The following is an 18785-nucleotide window of genomic DNA, read 5'->3' as shown; positions in this document are numbered from 1 at the left end:
AAATTCATCACGAAGTTAACACTAATGTCACCAAATTTTTCACCGTAACTATCTGTGAATCCATTTCTGGGTTTGTGTGTTTACACACAGTGAAGTGTGTGGCCACTCTCCATGGCCATTTCAAAAGAGGTGGCTGCCTTCTAACAGCCTTCAAGTGAATTCATTAATGCACTGGAACCTGAGAGTAAATAGTCTAATTAATCACACAAGGAACATACTACCACTTTGATAGGGCATACTGTACTTGAAACGGATATGCACGAACTATTAACTACAACTGGAGGCTCACAAATACCACTGTCTGGTAGTAGAAAACTAACCCAATCTCTGTTGATATTATATGAATGGAAGAAGTAGCTTCTAGGATTTGGAATGACTTGCCTTTCAGTGCAGGACGAACCAGCCACTTGCTTAGAGTATTAGGATTAAACAAATAATTCTGGAAGTCAAATAGGAGAAGACCCATAAGATATGCTATGATCCAAGTGACAACACCTATATGGATTTAATGGGGTTCCTTTTGCTGGCAATGATAAAGCACATCTTACTGCTTCCTTTTAAGTCGTTTTACCTAGACGCTGGCAATGAGGTTTGTCCCTACCTCCTTAAACGTGAATTATACATAAATCTAGCTAACAAGTCTGTCATTTGTTACGCTCCAGTTTAGTCTGTGGTTATAGTACAACAAAGTACTAGATTAGATAAATCAACAGAAATAAGATCTTGCTCTTTCAAATATGTAAGCCTGTTTTTAAACCAAAACAATTAAAAGTAAGCACTTCATATTTATATAAATAGCTTCATGCAAATTAACCAAAGTAGCTGGTACTTTTAGTCACAAAATGCTCTAGCAGAATTTGTACAAACATGATTAAACACTCAGATTCATCTGCCCTACATTTTTACTGGTCAAAGGGTTCAGTTCTCTTCCACTGGACTTTCAGTGATGTCATGTTGAACAGCTTTCATTTCTAGTAATGGAGGCAAAACTGCAAGTCAAATGATTCCCCGGGCTGCTTTCAATAACAATTTAAGAAAAACACTAGTAAACTAGCCACACTCTGTCAAACAGAGTACAAAATCTTTATTCACCAATAAGTTAAAAGTGTTCTCATAAATAGATGTTCTAGTCTTTTGTACGCTGCACTGAGTATAAAGCTAAGCTTCATTTACTCCTCAGACTCTGATCCTTCTTCATCTTGACTGATTTGGAAGTAGCGTAGTTCATACGTCTCCTTGTCAGATGCGACCACACGAAGCCAGTCACGAAGATTGTTCTTCTTGAGATACTTCTTAGTGAGGTATTTTAGATACCTTAAAAACATTAATCGTATATTGGAACTTTGTCATGGTACCTTTAACGATTCTTACTGTTGTCTGCCTTCCATCCAAGACACGGCTCTGGCAGTGCCACAAACAGCACAACTTTCAGATGCTGAATTTTTCAAGAGGTTGCTCCATTTGACACAAATTACATCCAGAAATCAAAAATTATTATCTATTACAGATAATATATCTAAATTTTCATTCTTGGTGTATGAGAATAATTTATTATATGATACTATTGGATGACACAGCACAATGCTAATAACTCAAAAGCACTGAAAGTTAACTCTAAGCCTTGGTCTAACTCAATAGATATTAGTACAGCTGTACCACCAAAACGAAGGGGGGAAAAAGAACTGTACCTCTGCTCTAATCAACATATTGATCTACTGCATGCCCTAACACACTCAACAATTTAAGGCTACATATGACTTCATGCATTCCTTTAGCATATACACATAGAGCATAGACATAACATTGTAATACAACCACTAAAATAATAAAACAACCGCCTGTGATATGAATGCAGTTATGCTTTTTAAAAGCATATCTTAGCTCAATGCACTTTAACAAGCTATATCAAGAATCTAGGTATTACTACGTCTGTATTAAAAGGAGCACTGATTTGCAATCTAAAGAGTTAACATTTTTAATAGTTAATATTGATAAACTCTGTCTGCATCGTGTTTGTCATTAATATTTATAGGTGTTAGTAAGACTAATACTTGCTCTGAAAAAGTGTGTCATGTTCAAAATATTGCTGTTCAAAATCCACTACCACAAAGACAACAAAAGGAAACCTATGCCGACCTTTTAGAAAATTGCTTCTCAGATGTCACTGTGATCTTGTTCTTGAAACGTTCAATGTGAACAGTGCTCCCCAAGTTTCCAGTTTTTCCGTTGACCTTAACCTTCTCCTTTAGGAACTGTTCCTGTTTCAACATTAGAGCAGAAATACAACACTAGGGAATGGTACCCTAGGTATGCGCTAGGGAAGGGACCCTAGCCATATAGCACGCATTAAAATTCAGTTTATTGAGACCTGAAAGTAAGTATTTGCAAAGAAGTAAGGTATTACAACGTGCAATTAAAAAATGCCCTTGCGTTAGCACATGACTGAATTTAACACAGTTCTGTTCATGGATATGCACAGATCTTTTCCACGAATGAAATTTAAATCCAAGCAGCTTTTAAAAAACGACTGAAAAGCTGAAGAACGCGTGCTGATTTTGCAAATTTAGAAGGTAACGTGCAGCTGTGGTTCAGGTTTTGCACGTGCTAACGCTCTGATTACAACACGCACCACCAAAGGCACGAACAAAACCCCCGCTTACGAAATTCCCGGAGTCAAAGATTCCATCTTCAACAGGATGGGTCAGGTCAAGGCAAAATTTCCAAGTTGATTTTTTAGATTTTCTGTCCTTTTGCTGGGGGGAAAGAAGAAAGGGGGGAGAATAAAACAAACGGCGGCTGTCAGCGGTATGCTCTTCCCCGCTCCCTGCGGGCCCCGGCCCGGCCCCACCGCCGCAGGCCGCGCGGGGGACACGAGGGCCGCCGGGTGGGACGGGGCGGGGGTGGCCGGTCCCACCCGCCGGTTGCCGGGACCCCGCCCGCACCCCCCCCCCCCCGGCAGCACACTCACCGGCGCCATGTTACCCCCAGCGCTGCGGCGGAAAGGAAGGCCCAGGCCGCACGGCACGCTTTTATAGCTGCGCCCGTGATGTCACCGCGCACGCGCCGTCACTGCGCGCGCGCCGCGGGGAGGGGCCTAAGCGCGCCTGCGCGCCGAGCCGGGGCGCTGCAGCGGCTCCTGGCGGGGGCGGGGGCAGCGGCCTCGCCCTCTTCCCCCCCCCCCCCCCCCCCCAACCTTTCCCCGCGGAGAAACAGACAGGAGCCACGCTGGGTCGCATCACTGAGTCACCTTTATTTTTCTCAAATTTTATTTCTTTTTGACAGGAACGTAAGCACTTTCTCTTTCCGCATACAAATTCTATGACAAGCTCTCCTAGCTGTAAAGTGTTTCTCATCCGGAAAGTACAGAGGTATTTGCTAACAGTAACAAAGGAAGAAAATACTTAAGAGAATGGACCTAAAGTCTAACTCCTTTTTTCCTTACTGTAACTAAAGAGGCAAAGTTCATCTGATAAAACCCTTCATCAGCTTCACCTAAATGCAAAAGATTCTCCACGTAACCTTAAACATCACTCAACTTTTCACAACACTGAGATTTTTATTATTTATGTGTGAAACAGACATGTATCGCTTTCAAGTGACTGTTTTTAATGGTGTTAAAAACATACTTTAAAACACACAGACCCTCCCAGCTGGCAACCCCCCAGGCCTACCGTTGACTTACAGATCACAGTTCGCAGAGTTGTTTTTGCTCTGATCACTTAAGTCACTCATCACTGTCACTTCTTTCCCCCAACCTTTTCCGAGCTACACTGAATAGTGGTTATGTTTACAATACAACAAAAGATGACCCAAAACAGGGGGTTTCGGTGACAGGGCGATACGTAGCAAACATTAGGATCAACTGCTAAGTCCACAAATAGAGTTACTCTCAGATGCCAAACACTTTAGGGCTAGACTGCAGATGTTAAAGCGACTTTTGCCGTTCTCAGTGAGCCCTGCTGAACGCTCCATCCCGCGCCCAGCACGACGCCTTCAAGATCTATGCCTTCCGTAAAATCTCAGTGTGTAATCGAGATGCTCAAAACATCCTCAACAAGTTTCCCCCCCCGCCCCGAAGTTTACTTCTACTGTAACAAACTACATTCTAATTACTCAACCAAAAAAACTGGGATTTATTGACTTTTGAATTCTGTAAGACTGACCTGCAGTAACCATAAGTTTGAACTGTCAACAAATTGACTTCCTTAGATTATGTAAAATTACCTGTATTGTGAAACTACAGACTGTGCACCATTTCAGGTACGTTATGGATTAGAAAAACCTGCAAGAGGCTTGAGAGCAGTTACATTAAGATAATGAAATTCAGCTAACTTCTTTAAAAAAAGAAAAGGAAAAAAAAAAACAGCCCTGAGAACATGGCTCAACTAGCAAGAGTCTAGTTGAAAAACCACCTTTATAAGCAAAAATTAGAAGAATCTATTGAAATCTTGAAATATTATTTGCCAACATTTGAGGCAGGAAACACTGCAGTCTTCCTAATTCTGTAAAGTAGTAAGAGAAACTCACCAAATTAGAGCCATAAAAAAATGCGTTATTAGAAGTGGAAATACTTTTCTTAACCTCCTAGTTTTCACAGCCTTTCTATGAAGCAATTGCATGAGCTACTAGAAGTTTGTAGTTATCAGTTTTGACACAGCTTAAAGTGTTAAGATAGTGCTACAAAACAAGTACATGGATAAGGTTTGTTTTAATGTAAAGCTTTGAGAGTAGAATTTCCCTAAACATTTGATAGAGCTCTTAAAAAATATGCAATTATATGGACTACTGATCACAAACAAAAGTTTGCTGCAAATGATCTTGACAGTAAACTGAAACATCTCTGAAAAAAAAATGGCTCAAGCATTTGTTCTAACTTAGAAGCAACTTCTTACTGAAACTTGGAGATTATGCTTAAGACTCATGCTAAACCACAGGTTTATGCATTACCTATGGGAAACTTCATGCATGATGCCACAATGCTCTGCACTTCCACAGCATTTGAAGTGCTTCACAAAAGACAAGTATATAATCAGAACAAACCTATATTGAAGTACTGAACCATCTCAATCTTGCAGAACTGAAGGCAGTAACAGAAGGACATCTTTAAGCCCCAAGGAGGGCTCTTCCAACAAGCTGGAGGTCATAAAACATGTATCTTTAGATTGCTGTAGCACGCGAAAACACCAGGCAGACCAGGACCCTGCTGTAGAAACCGAACCAAAAAAACAGCTCTTGTCCCAAAGAACTTAGTCTAAGTACATGCTTAGCTTGTGGGCCAGTGGCATCCAACACCTGACCTCCAACACACGTTCTAGAGGACAGACAGGCACCTAAAAGTGGACTAAAGCACTCTTAGAACAAACCCAAGTCTTACCATTTTCAAACATTTTTAGAAGTATTTTTAATACTAGTGATAACATCTAGAACTTGCATCAGTTTGATATAGCAGCCTAAGACTTCCCATTGGACATCACTAACACCATTATTAATGGTTTCAGTCATCTCCAAAACCAAAAAGACTCTCTCTCAGATATCAGTGTGATGGAGAGGCAGAAAGGAGCACAGTGCAGATCAGCTTAAACTAAGCACGCGCTCCAAGGCTATTTTGAACGCATTTCAATCTCTTGCATCTACAGCCCTTTTTAAGAGCAGTTTCGTCATTTCGGTCAAGATGCTATTTATAGAGTTCACCTACAATGCTTACTGTGCTAGGCAAGAGCATGTGGCAGTATCCTACTCTTGCCAGGTTTCACAGGTAACTGTGCTTTATTACCAAAGTATATTTATTGCTGTCTTTACCTTCATCGTGCTCCTCTCCCTGTCACGAGAAGTCTATGGAAAATACATGTTTTTGCCACCTGTATTAGGCCTCCAAGATTTGCTAAGCCCTAACACAGCATGTACAAGGGCGTATCAGGAGAGTTGCTGTGAGCCCTTTGGGAATTAGAGAATACATACCATTAAGCTCAAAACATTTTAAGTAGTTAAGGGCAGCATGAAGTCTGACTCTCACTGCCAACAAAGTATGAATTGTGCACGCTGTCCAGGGCAGCATGCCAAGCGTTTACAAGCTGTCCTCAATTAGCCAATAGCTACTGACGCTTAAGGCAAGTTTATGAAACAATTTACTAACTGCAAAGAGAGGTTTGAGCCGCGGGCTAACAAGTTCCTCCCTTATTAAGGGACACTAAGTATTAGAATTCAAGTGGAACACCATAAACAGGAGTAGGCTAGTTATCCTTCTGCGACTAGTTCTGTAAAGCTTTTTGTTTGCCTGTTAAGCTGCTAACAAGTTAGAGGCATGCATGTGCGTTTTAATGACTGGAAGAACTCCTGTGGATAGGAGCTAGCTTTCTAAACTATGTAGCAATTTACTTTTGTAATTAAGTCATGTATTGTCTGTCAAGTCTATATTTTGAAAATAATATAGTTTTGCTTTACTTTTTAAAAAGAATCACATGCATTTAGTTTAGGCTCAATGCTACAATCTGTCCCACTTTTTGAAAAACACATGGCCCTTGCGCTACAAAAATATGGTCTGAACCTGAAGATTAAAACCTAAAGCTGGAAGCACTGCAACAGATTCCCATGGAGTTTGTCACCATTTTATAGTTTAAGATAAATATAATAGAGGAAAGCAATTGAACTGCATTTTTCTGTTTTTATTTTTCAAGTCTGACAAAGGCCTCGAGTGAAAGTCTATAGCTTTAACATCCATCTCACCTTTGTGCCCCCTTAACCTATCTATATCATATCTACCCAATATTCCAATTGCCTGCCTAAACCAAAGGTAGGCTTTGACACCATTTTAACGTTACAATAAGCCAACATATCGGCAAAAGAGTACAGAGGTAATACAGTTAAGTTGCACATGGCCACGGGGGCTTTGTCAAGCCAGCTGGCATTTTTGATCACTTGAGTTTCTTGGTCTAAAACTTGTGATTGGCACCTACAGTTCTGCAAGAGTCCCAATCCACAAAATACTTAAGCTTAAAAAAAAAAAATGCTACTTTTATTGTCAGTTCTATCTAAACATGTCAAGAAAAATACTATTTGTGCTCTAGGTCACTTTATAATCCTAGATACCTACTAGCTTATCTAAAAGCCCCTGAATACTGTATTTTGTCTGTTCATACAGACAAACACTGTTTTGCTCAAGCAAATAAAAATATATCCACTAGTAACACCTGATTGGTTTCTCAGATCCATAGCTGAAACCCACAGGAATGTTAAAATAGTTACAATTAAGGAATTAAAATCTCAGTGATTTTGAAAACTGCCAGTTAGCCTGCAACACTAATCCAGAATCCAGCACTGCTTTTTAACAATTCGAAAAAGAAATGAGGTTGCTTGTGAAGGCCAGAGCTTTGGTGACAATCAGAATCAAATTTAAAGATCTGTGATTTGTCCAGACCTGAGCAGTTGCCCGAGCCTGGTGATCCTCTTTATTTGCAAGGCTTTATGGCTACAGCACATTCTTCATTCATTGCACTTATGACAGATATCTGGAAGAAAAGACAGACAGGTGAGGTACAACACGTGCCAGAGGAAGAACGCAGAGAAGTTACAGACTTTCGATCTACCTCCTATTGGAGGGGAAGGGAAGGCTGAAGCTGGTGATTCGCTCTTTATGTGACTCAAGTACTTGCCCTTCGGCTGCCTTCTGTTTGCCAAATTGCCTTAGCTGGCAGCTAGAGGTTTGTACAACAGTGGAAGGCAAACAAGCTCCTACAACAGAGCCATACCAGTAACTGGTACAGCCTACTACAGGCTTTAGCCTACACACCTACTTGTGGAAAAGTTTGCTAGCATAGCAAATTATACTACTGTAACTTTATAGTCATATCAACACATACTTTCATCAAAGTCAGCCCTACAGCTTTTGACAATTACCACAGTTTTTCCTTCTGAACAAGTTAGATCTTTACATTGCAAGATCTCGCCACATGAAGACTTCTTCTCAGCTTCAAACTGTTTCTGTAGCTGAAGTTACAATGCAAAGCTCTACACTTGGTCCTGGTTAAGTAAGCCTGGACGTTCCAATCCACACTGTACCGATCCTACACTGTATCTACAGCACCATTAAGATCTATCTAGACTTTTGAGAGACACCTGTATGGCCTGTCACCTGAGCCTGGCTTAGGTACTATATATAAAGTGCTCCAATACAGTAGATCTTCTGCATCTCAAAGGACGAATTCTCACACTTCTAACCCTCTTTTCATAAAGATATATAAATGGTAAATATCAGAATAAAAGAGTTCTTAGTAGAATCAAGTGGAATTAACTGTAGTTATTCTCATCTGCTTTCTATGCTTACCTGCACATCTTCACTGGCATTGAATTTTCCTTCTATTTCTTTACCAAGATCACCTTCTGGCAACTTTAGATCCTCACGAACTTCACCGCTTTCTGTCAGCAGGGAGAGATACCCATCCTGAATACCAATCAGCTACAAAGAGAAGTTCATTGTTAGGAAGCTTAACATTAGTAGTCATTAGTAGGCAGTCACCAAAGAAAAGCAGAAGGCACTGTGACCTCTACCTGTTACATTAATTATTTAGTGCTGCATTTGTAACAGTTAAGAAATTAATTTAAGTCCATTTTAAACAACAGTTTCAGAGTGCTGAGAGTTACAGGCAACTATGGCAAGAGCCACCCTACTACTCAAGAATCACTGAATCCCATTAGTTACTTGAGATCAACTGCAGCCAGCTTCCGCACATGGAGCGGAAAGCACCTGTAAGTTAGAACCGGCATCAGATGCAGCTTAAGACTGTCGCGTCAATTCACATACCCTAGGGTAAAGGGTGCAATTTAAATGATATTATATGCTTAGGTTCAAATTTACTTGAAGAGAGATCTTGGTTATCCTTTGGGTAATAGTAAGTTACAGGAGTTCTTTAGAATCTGGAAAGAGGCTGACCCTGCTGTAACTCAAAGAAAAGAGAAGTGATCTTACAAGATGAGCTAGAAGAAATGTTGCTCCGAACATGACCTCTTATGCCATTCACCTGTCATTTCTAAAGGCTGCTAACTACAGCACAAAGTTTGCAGTAGGATAAGCAGGAGCTCTCTATCAGTGAACTGCAGCCGATTTAACAATTCAGTTAACGCTACTGGTTCAGCAGTGTCATGCGTAGATGGGCAAGTTCACTGAGCCATCAACTCCTCAACTTCTCACCACAGCACTTTATTAGTTGACAGGCAGTTTCGGGGTGAAGATAGTTTACTTGTGCTATGAGGAATTTAAAGCTTCTTCGTCACTGTGAGCTTCCACATACTATTAACTCACTTGATAATCATTCCTCTTGATGTTTGGAACATCCATATTATGAGTTGATGGGCAAATATCTTCATATTTTTTACCAGTGAAGATATCAATACCAACCAAGTGGACCTACAAGAAAGACAGAAAAAATCAGTAGTTATTGTTGGCCCTAGAGAAGCAAGATACCACTGCTGTCAGTATTGCTGGTTCCATGTAGTTGTATCAGAGATCGCATGCAGCCTACCCAACTCTGCCTGGCCCCTTTGCTTGTGGTATGAAAACAGTTTAAGCCTTCAGAGGAGGCCTCTCAGACACATGCTTGCACAGCCTACTAGAGAAACATTGCAGGAGAAGGAAGATCAGCCTAAGCTCTTCTTCCATAGCCAGTTTCACAATAAAAAAAAGATAAAGCTCAGCTAAGTATGTGGCTACTGAAAGAACATTTACTTCAAATTCTAGCTCTTCTAGGAGATAGAACAGCATCAGTGACAATGTGAAAGTTAAGGAGAAAAGACCCGGCACAGAGAGTAAAGCAACTCCCACCTCCCTTTATGCTAGCAGCAGCTGTCCATTGCAGCTAGCACTTGGATTACCAGTTTACAGCCTACTCTTATTGTGTTCTTTCACTCTCACAACTGTTTCAGTGTTTAAGAAAACTGAGTAAAACGTGCCATAAAAATAAAATAAAATAATTTAAAAAAAAGCACCCAACTCTGCACTGAGGGAGGGAGAAAAGAAGAAATTTTACCATACAAGTAATTTAGGCATACAGGATTGGTATACCCTAGGCCCGACAAATTCAAAGTACTGGTTTAACACATATCATACAAGGCTGTGGAAACGTAAGAATCTAATTAGTCCACGCTTGTAACAGATCTGTCTGCTCTTAAACTCTAATGTACCCACCCTAAAGCCTTGCTGAGTGAATTAAGGGGAAAGTCTAAACTTGATCCAAGCTCTGGACAGTTGCATAAACCAACTGCTTAGGCAGCAGGACTGCAGCCCCAGACAGCAGCCTAAGAATGTCCCTGCTGGGACACAGGAGGGGGAAGGCAGTCCACACTCAGCGCAGAGAGAAGGAAAGAAGGAGAAGGCAAGCAAGCAAAACAGGGCCAGACCAGGCCCACAGAGATATGATTATCCACTGAATTTCTCCTCTCAATTATGTAACAGAGGATGGGCATTTCTGGTGAGCGTTGGAGTCTAGTACAACACTGGAAGTCTGCTAGCACGAGCAGACTCAGAAGTGCTCTGGTGGGGAGGGAGAGCACAACCCCAACCACACCCTAGCGATTTCATCGGCCCCTTCCTTCCAGAATTTACTCTAGCCCTGCTACAAAGCCACGTTTTGCCCCATCATGCCTTTAAGCAAGTGTGTGTGTGCGTGTGTGTGTGTGGGGGGGAACTAAATCAAAACCAAACTGCCCCCATTCCTTTCTCCTTTATATTACTGGAAACCCTCGAGGTGGCTCCCGACCGAGGGAGCAGCGCTGTGAGAAGAGCGACGGCAGGACACGGGGCAGCCTGCCAGGTGAAACGCTGCCCTCGGCCCCGGCGGGGGCAGCGGTACCGCTCGGCGGGGCGGGGGCCGGGGCCGGCGGAGCCCGGCCGGTGTCTCACCTTGGCGTGGCCGTGCTTGCCCGTCTTGGAAGTGGACATCTCGACGATCTTGCAGGGGCGCCCCTTGAGCACCACGAAGCCGTTCTTCCGCAGCGCCGAGCACTGCATGGGGTAGGTGAAGGAAGCGCCGGCATCGCCCGTGGTGAAGTCCAGCTCGTCGGCCATGGCCGCGGCGGGGGCTGCGCGTAACGGAGAGAGCGTCGGCCCGGGCAGGGCAGGGCAGGGCCGGGGCCCGGCGGGGGAAGATTGGGAAAGCGGGGGGAGCCGCCACCGCTCCGCTGAGCGCCATGGCGGCGCCGCCGCACGTGCCCGCCGCCGCCGCCGCCCCCCGGCCCGGCCCGGCCCGGCCCGGCCCCTCAGCGCCGCGGCCCAACCGCCCTCCCGCCCGCCCAACCGCCTGCGCGCGCGCCGCCCCGGCCGTTGAGCCGTTGGGCCGCGGCCGTTCCTTACCTGGAGAGAGCGGGACCGGGGCGGGGGGGGAAGGGGGGGCGGCAGGAAGGAGGGGGAGGGGGGAGAGCGCGGCCCTGCGCACACGCGCCCGACCACTGCGGCGGCCGGCGAGAAGGGGCGGCGGGCACCGGGGGAGCGCGCGCACGCCGCCCCGCCCCGCTCTTCCGCCGCGCGCCCGCGCTCATTGGCTGCTCCCCGCGGGGGGCGGTGCCCGCCCGTCCCGCCTCCTCCTCTCACCCCTTCCCCCCGCCCTCCCAGTTTCACCGCCCCGGCGCTTCCCGCGCTCGCCCGTCCCGCCACCCCCCTCCCCTCCCGTCTCTACGGAGCGCGGTTGGGCTCACACTGCCCGCACACCAATCACGTGCCGCTGCCCGCCATTGCTACCGAGGCAAACCCTTCCCGACACCCCCCCGCCCCCCCGCTGCCCGCCTCAGGCGCGCGGAGCAGGGCGCGCCGTGGCCGCTAGGCGGCGCCGTGGCGCTCGCCGCACTGCGCGGCACCCGCTCCCCGCCCCCGCCGCGGGTGTGAGGCCGCGGGGGCTCCGCCCTGTGGCCCCCCCCTCGCCCCCCCGAAACAACACACAAAAACACACACGCAAACACAAACACACACACAGGTGTTCCCCTGGCTGCTGCTTGGGCTGGCCGGCATCTCCCTGCGCCGGGGCGTCCCGTCCCGCCACGCACCCGCCATCTCCCCACACGCCCTCGCCGCGGCCAAGATGGCGCCCAGGCCTGGCTGCCGCCGCCCCAACGGTCCGGTTCTGCCCCGCCGCCACACAGGCCGGCAGAGGTGACGCCTGCCCGGTGCTGGCGGTGGCTCGGGGTGAAACGGGAGCCGTTTGGGCGACGCTGGCAATCCCCGCCACGGCATCTCCGCTCTCGTCCTTAGAAGCAGCGGGCAGCCCTCAGGGTTTTGTAAGGGTGATAACAGTGGCGTTATCATGGCTGAGGCCGAGGGATCCTCAGGCTTGTTTTTCTCCACTATTTCTTTCGCACTGAAAAGCCACGGGCGTGCAATGCCGATGCAGGACAGGCAGCCGCGGGCGCGCCCGGCTGCTTTCCGGCGTGCTGGCAGTTCCAGCAAAGAGCAGGTTTCTGGCTGTGCGTTGCCTTGCGTTTTTTGAAAAGCCGGGGTGCTCCGCCGGGTGCAGGGCCTGCCTCGACAGCCCGTAGGGGCGCGCGCGCTTGTTTTGGCCTCTCTGTTTCTATCAGTTGGTGCCGTGGCTTTTCTGGCAGCACGTTTCTGCTGGCGGGCAGTCAGATAGCTTTTCAAAAGACGAAAGTCGGTTTTAAACAAATCAGCTGTTTCCAAAGTCTGGCGTGGTAAGACTTCTTTCACAAAACATGTTTAACTGTCCCCGCAAAGGTCATTTTTCAGCCTAACATTTCTCCTTTGCTGTCAGAAAATAATCAGGAAGGAGCATTTTGCAAGCGCCGGGTGATCAGTCAGTCAGAAGGACATTAAACTGTCTGGAAGCAATGATGAAAGCTTGCTTTAATTAATTAAAATAAGACTCAGATGTCTCTACATAAGGTGTCCTACCCACAATCAGCAATGTTCCTGGCAAGGCCTTCGTTGGCCTTGGGCATCAATCCTGCTTTCCTGTCCGGGGGGAAGACGTTCCCGAATGCAGTGATGAGTTTTACCTCCTCTGTCCCAGTGGGACTGCAAAGGGAATCAGTTGGAACTTCATATTTTTAAATGGTTCATTGGTGGTTCCTGTAGGATCTTTTGTCTCACTCACATTGGTGTGTGATATGTTTCCACGTGGTCCAGCCCATGATTACATGGATCCCACTCAATATTTGCGCTGCGTGTACCCGAGGGGGTAGGTTTGGCTTTCGTTTACGCTGGGCCTCCTTTATAAATGCTCCAGCATGCCAAGATGGAGACTGCCTTCCGCTGGAAGCTTTGTGGCAGATGCTGCCTCATCCACGTTGCCCTGAGGAACTGCCCATTTTTCTCCTTCTGTCTCTGTTGATAAGCAGAGTCTGGGTCATTTTGTTAAGTGTTTTTACACGTGCGCTGCGCGTTTGTTTACCTGCCAGTGTATGACTAGCTGAACGTGCTCTGGGGCATTTTATCCTGTGATAAAATGCTTTGTGAGAGAGTTACCAACTGTTCTGACCCTGAACCGGAGCGGACTAATGAGCACTAATGATATTTTCTTTTCTCGAGTGGCAGTTTATAGATTTGGTTGATTTTTGCAATTAACACATTCCTTTTGGATGACTTGAGAGTTCTGTACAAAAATCAAATCTCTTTGCTGAGGTAGAACTGTAGATAATGTGTTTTTCTGAGACACATAAAACAAATATTCCAAGGCAACTTTTATCAGAGATTCAATAAAAAATTGTAAATCAGCTTCATCAGTCACAGCTTGCAGGCATCATTCCTTTGTATGGATCAACAGTTGTTTTCCAAAATGTGTTTCATAAAATGCGATTGTGCCACTTTTCTACACAACAATAGCAATTCGATTTCAAAGCATGTTTGCAAATACCGTTGCCCTTCCTACCTAAATGTATTTCCTTTCCTTCTGTTCATGGGTGCTCTGAATGTTACACGGCCGGCTCACACACATTTCTTTTCTTTCTGGGAGACTCAGTATGCTACCAAGCTTTGGCTCTCCTGTGGAAGTTCTTTATATAAATTGGATTGCAAAAATGACCAGGGGCTAGAGAGCAGCTTTTGGAAGTTGTATCCCTAACTCAGTTATGTTCCGGATAAATTTCTGATGCCCTAAAACACCTTGTCAAAGCCTAGCCTTGGCAGTATGAATCTGAGCCAGCTTGGGGGTAAACATACGCCCTTGCTTCCAGGGTCTGGGAGCCCCCAGGACGGCAAGAGGTTGCTGGAGGAAAGCCGTGCAGGCTGGCTGGGAGAGGGACAGTCACAGAGCGTCGCCGAGCAAGTTAACCCACCCTTGCGCCCCTCAGCGCTAGGTAAGCTGCTCAGTAAAGTAAAGAGAAGGTGCCTTTGGCAGGGCTTGGGTCACAAGATTAGAAATAACCCGTCATGGGCAAAGCAACGTAAACACAACCCTGTTCTGACTTTAGCAAGGGGCTGTTTTAATCGCTGACCTCTCTTACCTTGAGATCTCGCAGATATGTCCTGATCGCTGGGGCCGAGGGTTCACTGAACAGCCCCGGTTTCTGGGCACAGCCTTGAGTTGTGCACATGTAAGAGGCAGGGGACCGATGATCTACCCCTGCATGGGATGACTGCTGTGCTTGGTGGACCCTCTGAGATCCCCCCACAATCTCTCTGTGTAGCGTGAGCCAGACTAAAGAGCCTGTGCTGTGACCTTGCCGCAGGCATCCCGCTCTGCTCCAGGCACTGCTTTAATCCTGCCGTCCATGCTTCTCATGAAGAACTGATGCAGTGGCCGTGACTCATCCCACGTTTGCATCAGCTTCGGGAGCTGCATTCCCCGGATCCTGGGTAGTTCCTACGATTATTCGGGGCTGCATGTCCAGGGATGCTGAAAACCTCCTCCAGTGCTGCCTCTGCCTGTTGCGCAGTCGCCCTTGCTTCTTCTGTGGTCTCCACAGTGGCCCAGCTGGACACGCATGATCCAGATCAGGATCTGCGCTCCCAGTGGATTACCCAGAGCGCACGCTGGAGTTAATGGAAGGGGTGCGACAGTGCCAGGGAGGCTGAGCTGGTTGAAAACACCATCAAGATGGAAAACCCAGAGCAACTCTGGTTGTTCCCTCCTTCCCGAGGCTGCGATGGTGATAGAGCAGTGGTCCCTGGCCCGTGGCCTCCGAGGCCCTGATGCCTTTCAACACTGTGAGCGCTGCTCTCTCCCTGTGCAGAGTACGGGGCGGGGGGGGGGGGGCAAGATACTGCCAACGTGCCTGATCTGTATTTATATCTACATCCAGTAAAACTGAAGGAGCACTGATCTACAGCCAGGATTTGTTGCTACCCGGCCGCCTCCTGGGGAGGAGGTTCCTCCCCTATCAGCAGAGTTATTCAGGCTATGCCTCTGGGTAAAATTTGTCAGCATTGCTCTAGGATTTAGGGAGGCATCTGAGCATAGGCTCAGTTGCCTTAAATTAAACCTCGTGCTTAGGTGCATTGCTGACCCAGGCCTGATGTCCTGATGCCTCGTAATTCCTCAGCTCCCGTTGACTGCAATGAAATACAAGGACATTCAGCCTCAGAAAATGCCCCACACCTCAAAGAGGTGGTCCTCGAATATATAACTTCATATATGTAAGGGATTATATATGCTTGAGTATAACTTGGTTCAGCTTCATCCTCATCAGCTCTCTGCCTTAGCAGATGGAGGTTACCTCTCCTCACGGAAATGATGAAAAACAAGTTGAAGTGAGGCAGAAAAATCTATGATAAATTAGTATGGAAATCATTAATGGAGCCAAATGTCCCGAGTTTATTGGATTAAGGAAGTCAAACTAATTTTAAAATTACGCTTAGAAAGTGGGGAAGTGGATGTTGTTAGCCGTTCGTCTGACACAACAGAAAAGTCCTAATGGCAATCATCTCAGCACATTAGGAAAACACCACCAAAGCTCTTGCTGACAAGATGCTTTCTCAGGGATTATTAATTATATTGCATTATTAGCTAACCACACTATGGCAAGATGTTTTGCATGCTACCTAAAGTGCAATGACCATTTAGCTAATAAGCATGTCTTGGTCTTCTGAATTTTCTTAATGATTAGCAACTTAGTAAAACTATAACACCGAGAGATAAAAATAATGATTGAACAGGCTATATCTCAAGAACAAGTTTTACCTGGAACTTGGATGTGGTGAGGGCAGATAAAGTGTAGCAGTCCTAATTGCTAGCCTGTTGTGACAAGAGGAAAATAAACACGCTTGCAGATTTGACCGACTCCTATGACCCTTTCCTGCAGCGATCACCATACAAGGTAAAACCACGCTTGCGACAGTCTCGCCCAGCCTCTGAGATAAACCTTCTGCAGCAGCCCTGGTGCGGACGGGAAGAGCCGAAGTGCTTAGCAGCGATGAGCCCTGCACAGCCTTTCCCGTGCTGCAGCCTGCACCACCGCAAGCGTTAGCAAAACCGAATTGAAACCCCTCCCAGGATCAGCAGAGCCTCATCCCCAGGGGGATTTAGAGACAGATGAAATGATAATAGTAAAACGCATGAAGGACTGTTGTCTGATTGTGGCCGAAGAAGCCCAGAGAGGATCTCCCCTGGGAGGTCCCGCTCAGCCCAGAAAGAGAAGACCTGCTTCGCTTGGCCACCGTGGCAGCCGAGGAGTCCAAGAAGCAAGACCTGAAACTCAACACCACCCACTCACATGGTACATCACCATAGCCCACAGGATTCACAAGGTGCTGGCAGCAGACCGTAGAAAAGCAGACGGGATGCAAAAAAAAAAAAAAAAAAGAAAAGGCGCAAAATTTATTGACGTTTGAGGTCTGTTAGCTCTGAGGCTCCTGTTTCAAACTACATGGTCTTAACTATAGCTCAGCCAAAAGCTTCCCAGAGGTGTGGGGTAAAATAAGGAGGGAAAGTCTGGTTGAACATACACATGGCTTTCATCTGATAACTGCTTTTAGAGAATCATTTTAGTTTTAACTGCCTCTAGACCCTAGGTAGATGTTATGTGAAGTTCAGGAATATTTCTATTGGTACATGGCTTTTGTTAAACTAATGTATGTGCTACATTGCAATAATTGAATCAGGCTTTTTATTGTTATTCATGTAGTAATACTCAGGAAAAGCCAGACTGGCTGGATCAGAGTGTTACTAAATGAATGACCCCTCACCGCTGAGTTATTAATTCTGAGTCTAACCCATCCTGACAGTGTCATTGACTGATACCCCTCAGGCATTAGGACAAAGCTCAGCGGAAATTTAGTGAAGACTTTTTGGACATCCTTTCCCATGTTAAACAATCTGTATCAAAGTGTGACGGAGAATTCACTTAGAATGGAGTTTGGTGGGGGGAATTCTTGAAATTAGGACTGGTTAAACATTTTCACTTAAATTATTTTTATAGGAAAAAGTTATTCTGATGAAACTATTTTTCTTCTTTAATTCTCTTGACCTTTCTTTAAAATATTCAATTAACTTGCACGTATGCCACAGAGAGGCACTGACTTGCTCCCTTGTCCTCCAGCAATGGGGGTGACCGTAATCTCTTCCTCCTCCTCCTCCTCCTCCTCCTCCTCCTCCTCCCCCCTGTCCAGCTGCTTCTCCCCTCTCCAGCACCGCGGCTCTCCTGCTGACCTGTGCCTCATACCCCACCGGCCATTCTGGAGCTTTTGCTCGTCTTTTTTCCGCCCTGGTTCAGGACTCCCCCTGTGAGTCCGGAGGCCTGCTCTGCTCCAAGGCCGGTGGAAAGCTCTGTAAAGCACACAAAAGAGCTCAGTATTTTTGCACAGGGAAGAACGAAGAGCATCCTCTCTTGCTTGCCATCTCGCGTGGCCTGGCACGCTGTGCCATCATGCAGCATCGCTTCAGCCTGTTGTCTGCTTAGAAGGCTTTGATTTCATTTTAAATGCTGGCTGGGTCAGAAGGGCCAAGTGGGGACATCAGGGGAAGGTGCCCGTGGGGCCCTCCGCACCCCTCCGCACCCTGCCTCTGCTGTCCCATCCACCGCTTCCTGGAGGGAACCTCGTCCGGCTCTGCCCCTGGAGCAGGGCCAAAACTGCTTCAAATCCCATCTGCAGGGGTAGAGGGAGAGTCCAAAGCCTCAGCTGTGCCAGCTTTGCAGTTACGCAAGCTGCACATCCTGTGCACCGCACTCACTGCTGCCTGATTTCTCCCTGCCTCTTTGCTGTGTGTCCGTGTGGGACAGATTTCTCCCCGAATATGCCTCCTGCCTCCCATTCCCAGCGAGGCACCAGGACCGACACCCTGGAGCGGTCTGGGGGCAGGCTGACGCTGTAGAGCTGTTAGCTCTGAGGAGGATGGATCCAGGAGCATGGGCTCAAGGGACAGGCGAGCACCTGCTATAAGCAAGCCAGCACCCCGCTGCCAAGGCATGGGAGGAAACGGAGCAGGAGGAGCACAGGGATGTGGGGATGGCGCTAGGTCAGCCTGGTTTTAAGCTTAAAGCATTAAACTGGACTAGCATGCATGCGCGCAGGTGCGTGTTCAGAGAACGCATTGTCCCGGACAGGCGGGTTTTACAGATGGATGGTGGGAACTGCTGGGGTTAGAAGTAGCTACACCTCCAGGGAGGGTTCATCCTGGCTCGGGGAGCCAGCTCCAACCAGCTCCAGGGCTATCTGGCCCCAGGATGGCTGACTCCCAGCCCTGCAGCCTCACCTCTGCACCATGCATTTCAAAAGGATTTAGCTGAGAGCCTGCATAGCAAATGCCATCTATGGAGCAAACATATCCTACCAGGAAGATACCTCTCATCTGGAGCTGGACATACGTCTGAGATGTATAGGGGGAAAAATCAGCAGCACAAGCCAACACATGACA

The 18785-nt window shown here is 46.8% G+C and overlaps 2 protein-coding genes across 2 annotated transcripts; both read right to left on the bottom strand.

The window, feature by feature from the left end:
* Positions 1 to 1059: 1059 nt before the first annotated feature.
* Positions 1060 to 3089, bottom strand: RPL22L1 (ribosomal protein L22 like 1). The gene is made up of 4 exons (XM_068955081.1): positions 2969 to 3089; positions 2661 to 2753; positions 2137 to 2258; positions 1060 to 1314 (listed from the first exon to the last, which is right to left on the bottom strand). The coding sequence occupies exons 1-4, from the start codon at positions 2975 to 2977 to the stop codon at positions 1170 to 1172; spliced, it is 369 nt and encodes a 122-aa protein (XP_068811182.1). The 5' UTR covers positions 2978 to 3089; the 3' UTR covers positions 1060 to 1169.
* A 141-nt stretch (positions 3090 to 3230) lies between these two features.
* Positions 3231 to 11563, bottom strand: EIF5A2 (eukaryotic translation initiation factor 5A2). The gene is made up of 5 exons (XM_068955080.1): positions 11342 to 11563; positions 10892 to 11070; positions 9296 to 9400; positions 8321 to 8452; positions 3231 to 7505 (listed from the first exon to the last, which is right to left on the bottom strand). The coding sequence occupies exons 2-5, from the start codon at positions 11054 to 11056 to the stop codon at positions 7446 to 7448; spliced, it is 462 nt and encodes a 153-aa protein (XP_068811181.1). The 5' UTR covers positions 11057 to 11070; positions 11342 to 11563; the 3' UTR covers positions 3231 to 7445.
* Between the last annotated feature and the right edge of the window lie 7222 nt (positions 11564 to 18785).

This window comes from Struthio camelus, chromosome 9, assembly GCF_040807025.1.
Source record: "Struthio camelus isolate bStrCam1 chromosome 9, bStrCam1.hap1, whole genome shotgun sequence".
Taxonomy (NCBI): Eukaryota; Metazoa; Chordata; class Aves; order Struthioniformes; family Struthionidae; genus Struthio; species Struthio camelus.
Note: the sequence above shows the minus strand (reverse complement) of the source record. Positions and strands in the feature narration are given on the sequence as shown.

Excerpts from the sequence above, each read along its gene's own strand:
- EIF5A2 (XM_068955080.1), bottom strand. The coding sequence starts at position 11,056 with ATGGCCGACGAGCTGGACTTCACCACGGGCGATGCCGGCGCTTCCTTC. Across the intron at positions 9,401-10,891 it reads GCAAGCACGGCCACGCCAAG|GTCCACTTGGTTGGTATTGA; the intron begins GTGAGACACCGG and ends TCTTTCTTGTAG. Across the intron at positions 7,506-8,320 it reads ATGCCAGTGAAGATGTGCAG|ATATCTGTCATAAGTGCAAT; the intron begins GTAAGCATAGAA and ends CTTTTCTTCCAG.
- RPL22L1 (XM_068955081.1), bottom strand. Across the intron at positions 2,259-2,660 it reads TCTTTGACTCCGGGAATTTC|GAACAGTTCCTAAAGGAGAA; the intron begins GTAAGCGGGGGT and ends ATGTTGAAACAG. Across the intron at positions 1,315-2,136 it reads GAGAAGCAATTTTCTAAAAG|GTATCTAAAATACCTCACTA; the intron begins GTCGGCATAGGT and ends AATGTTTTTAAG.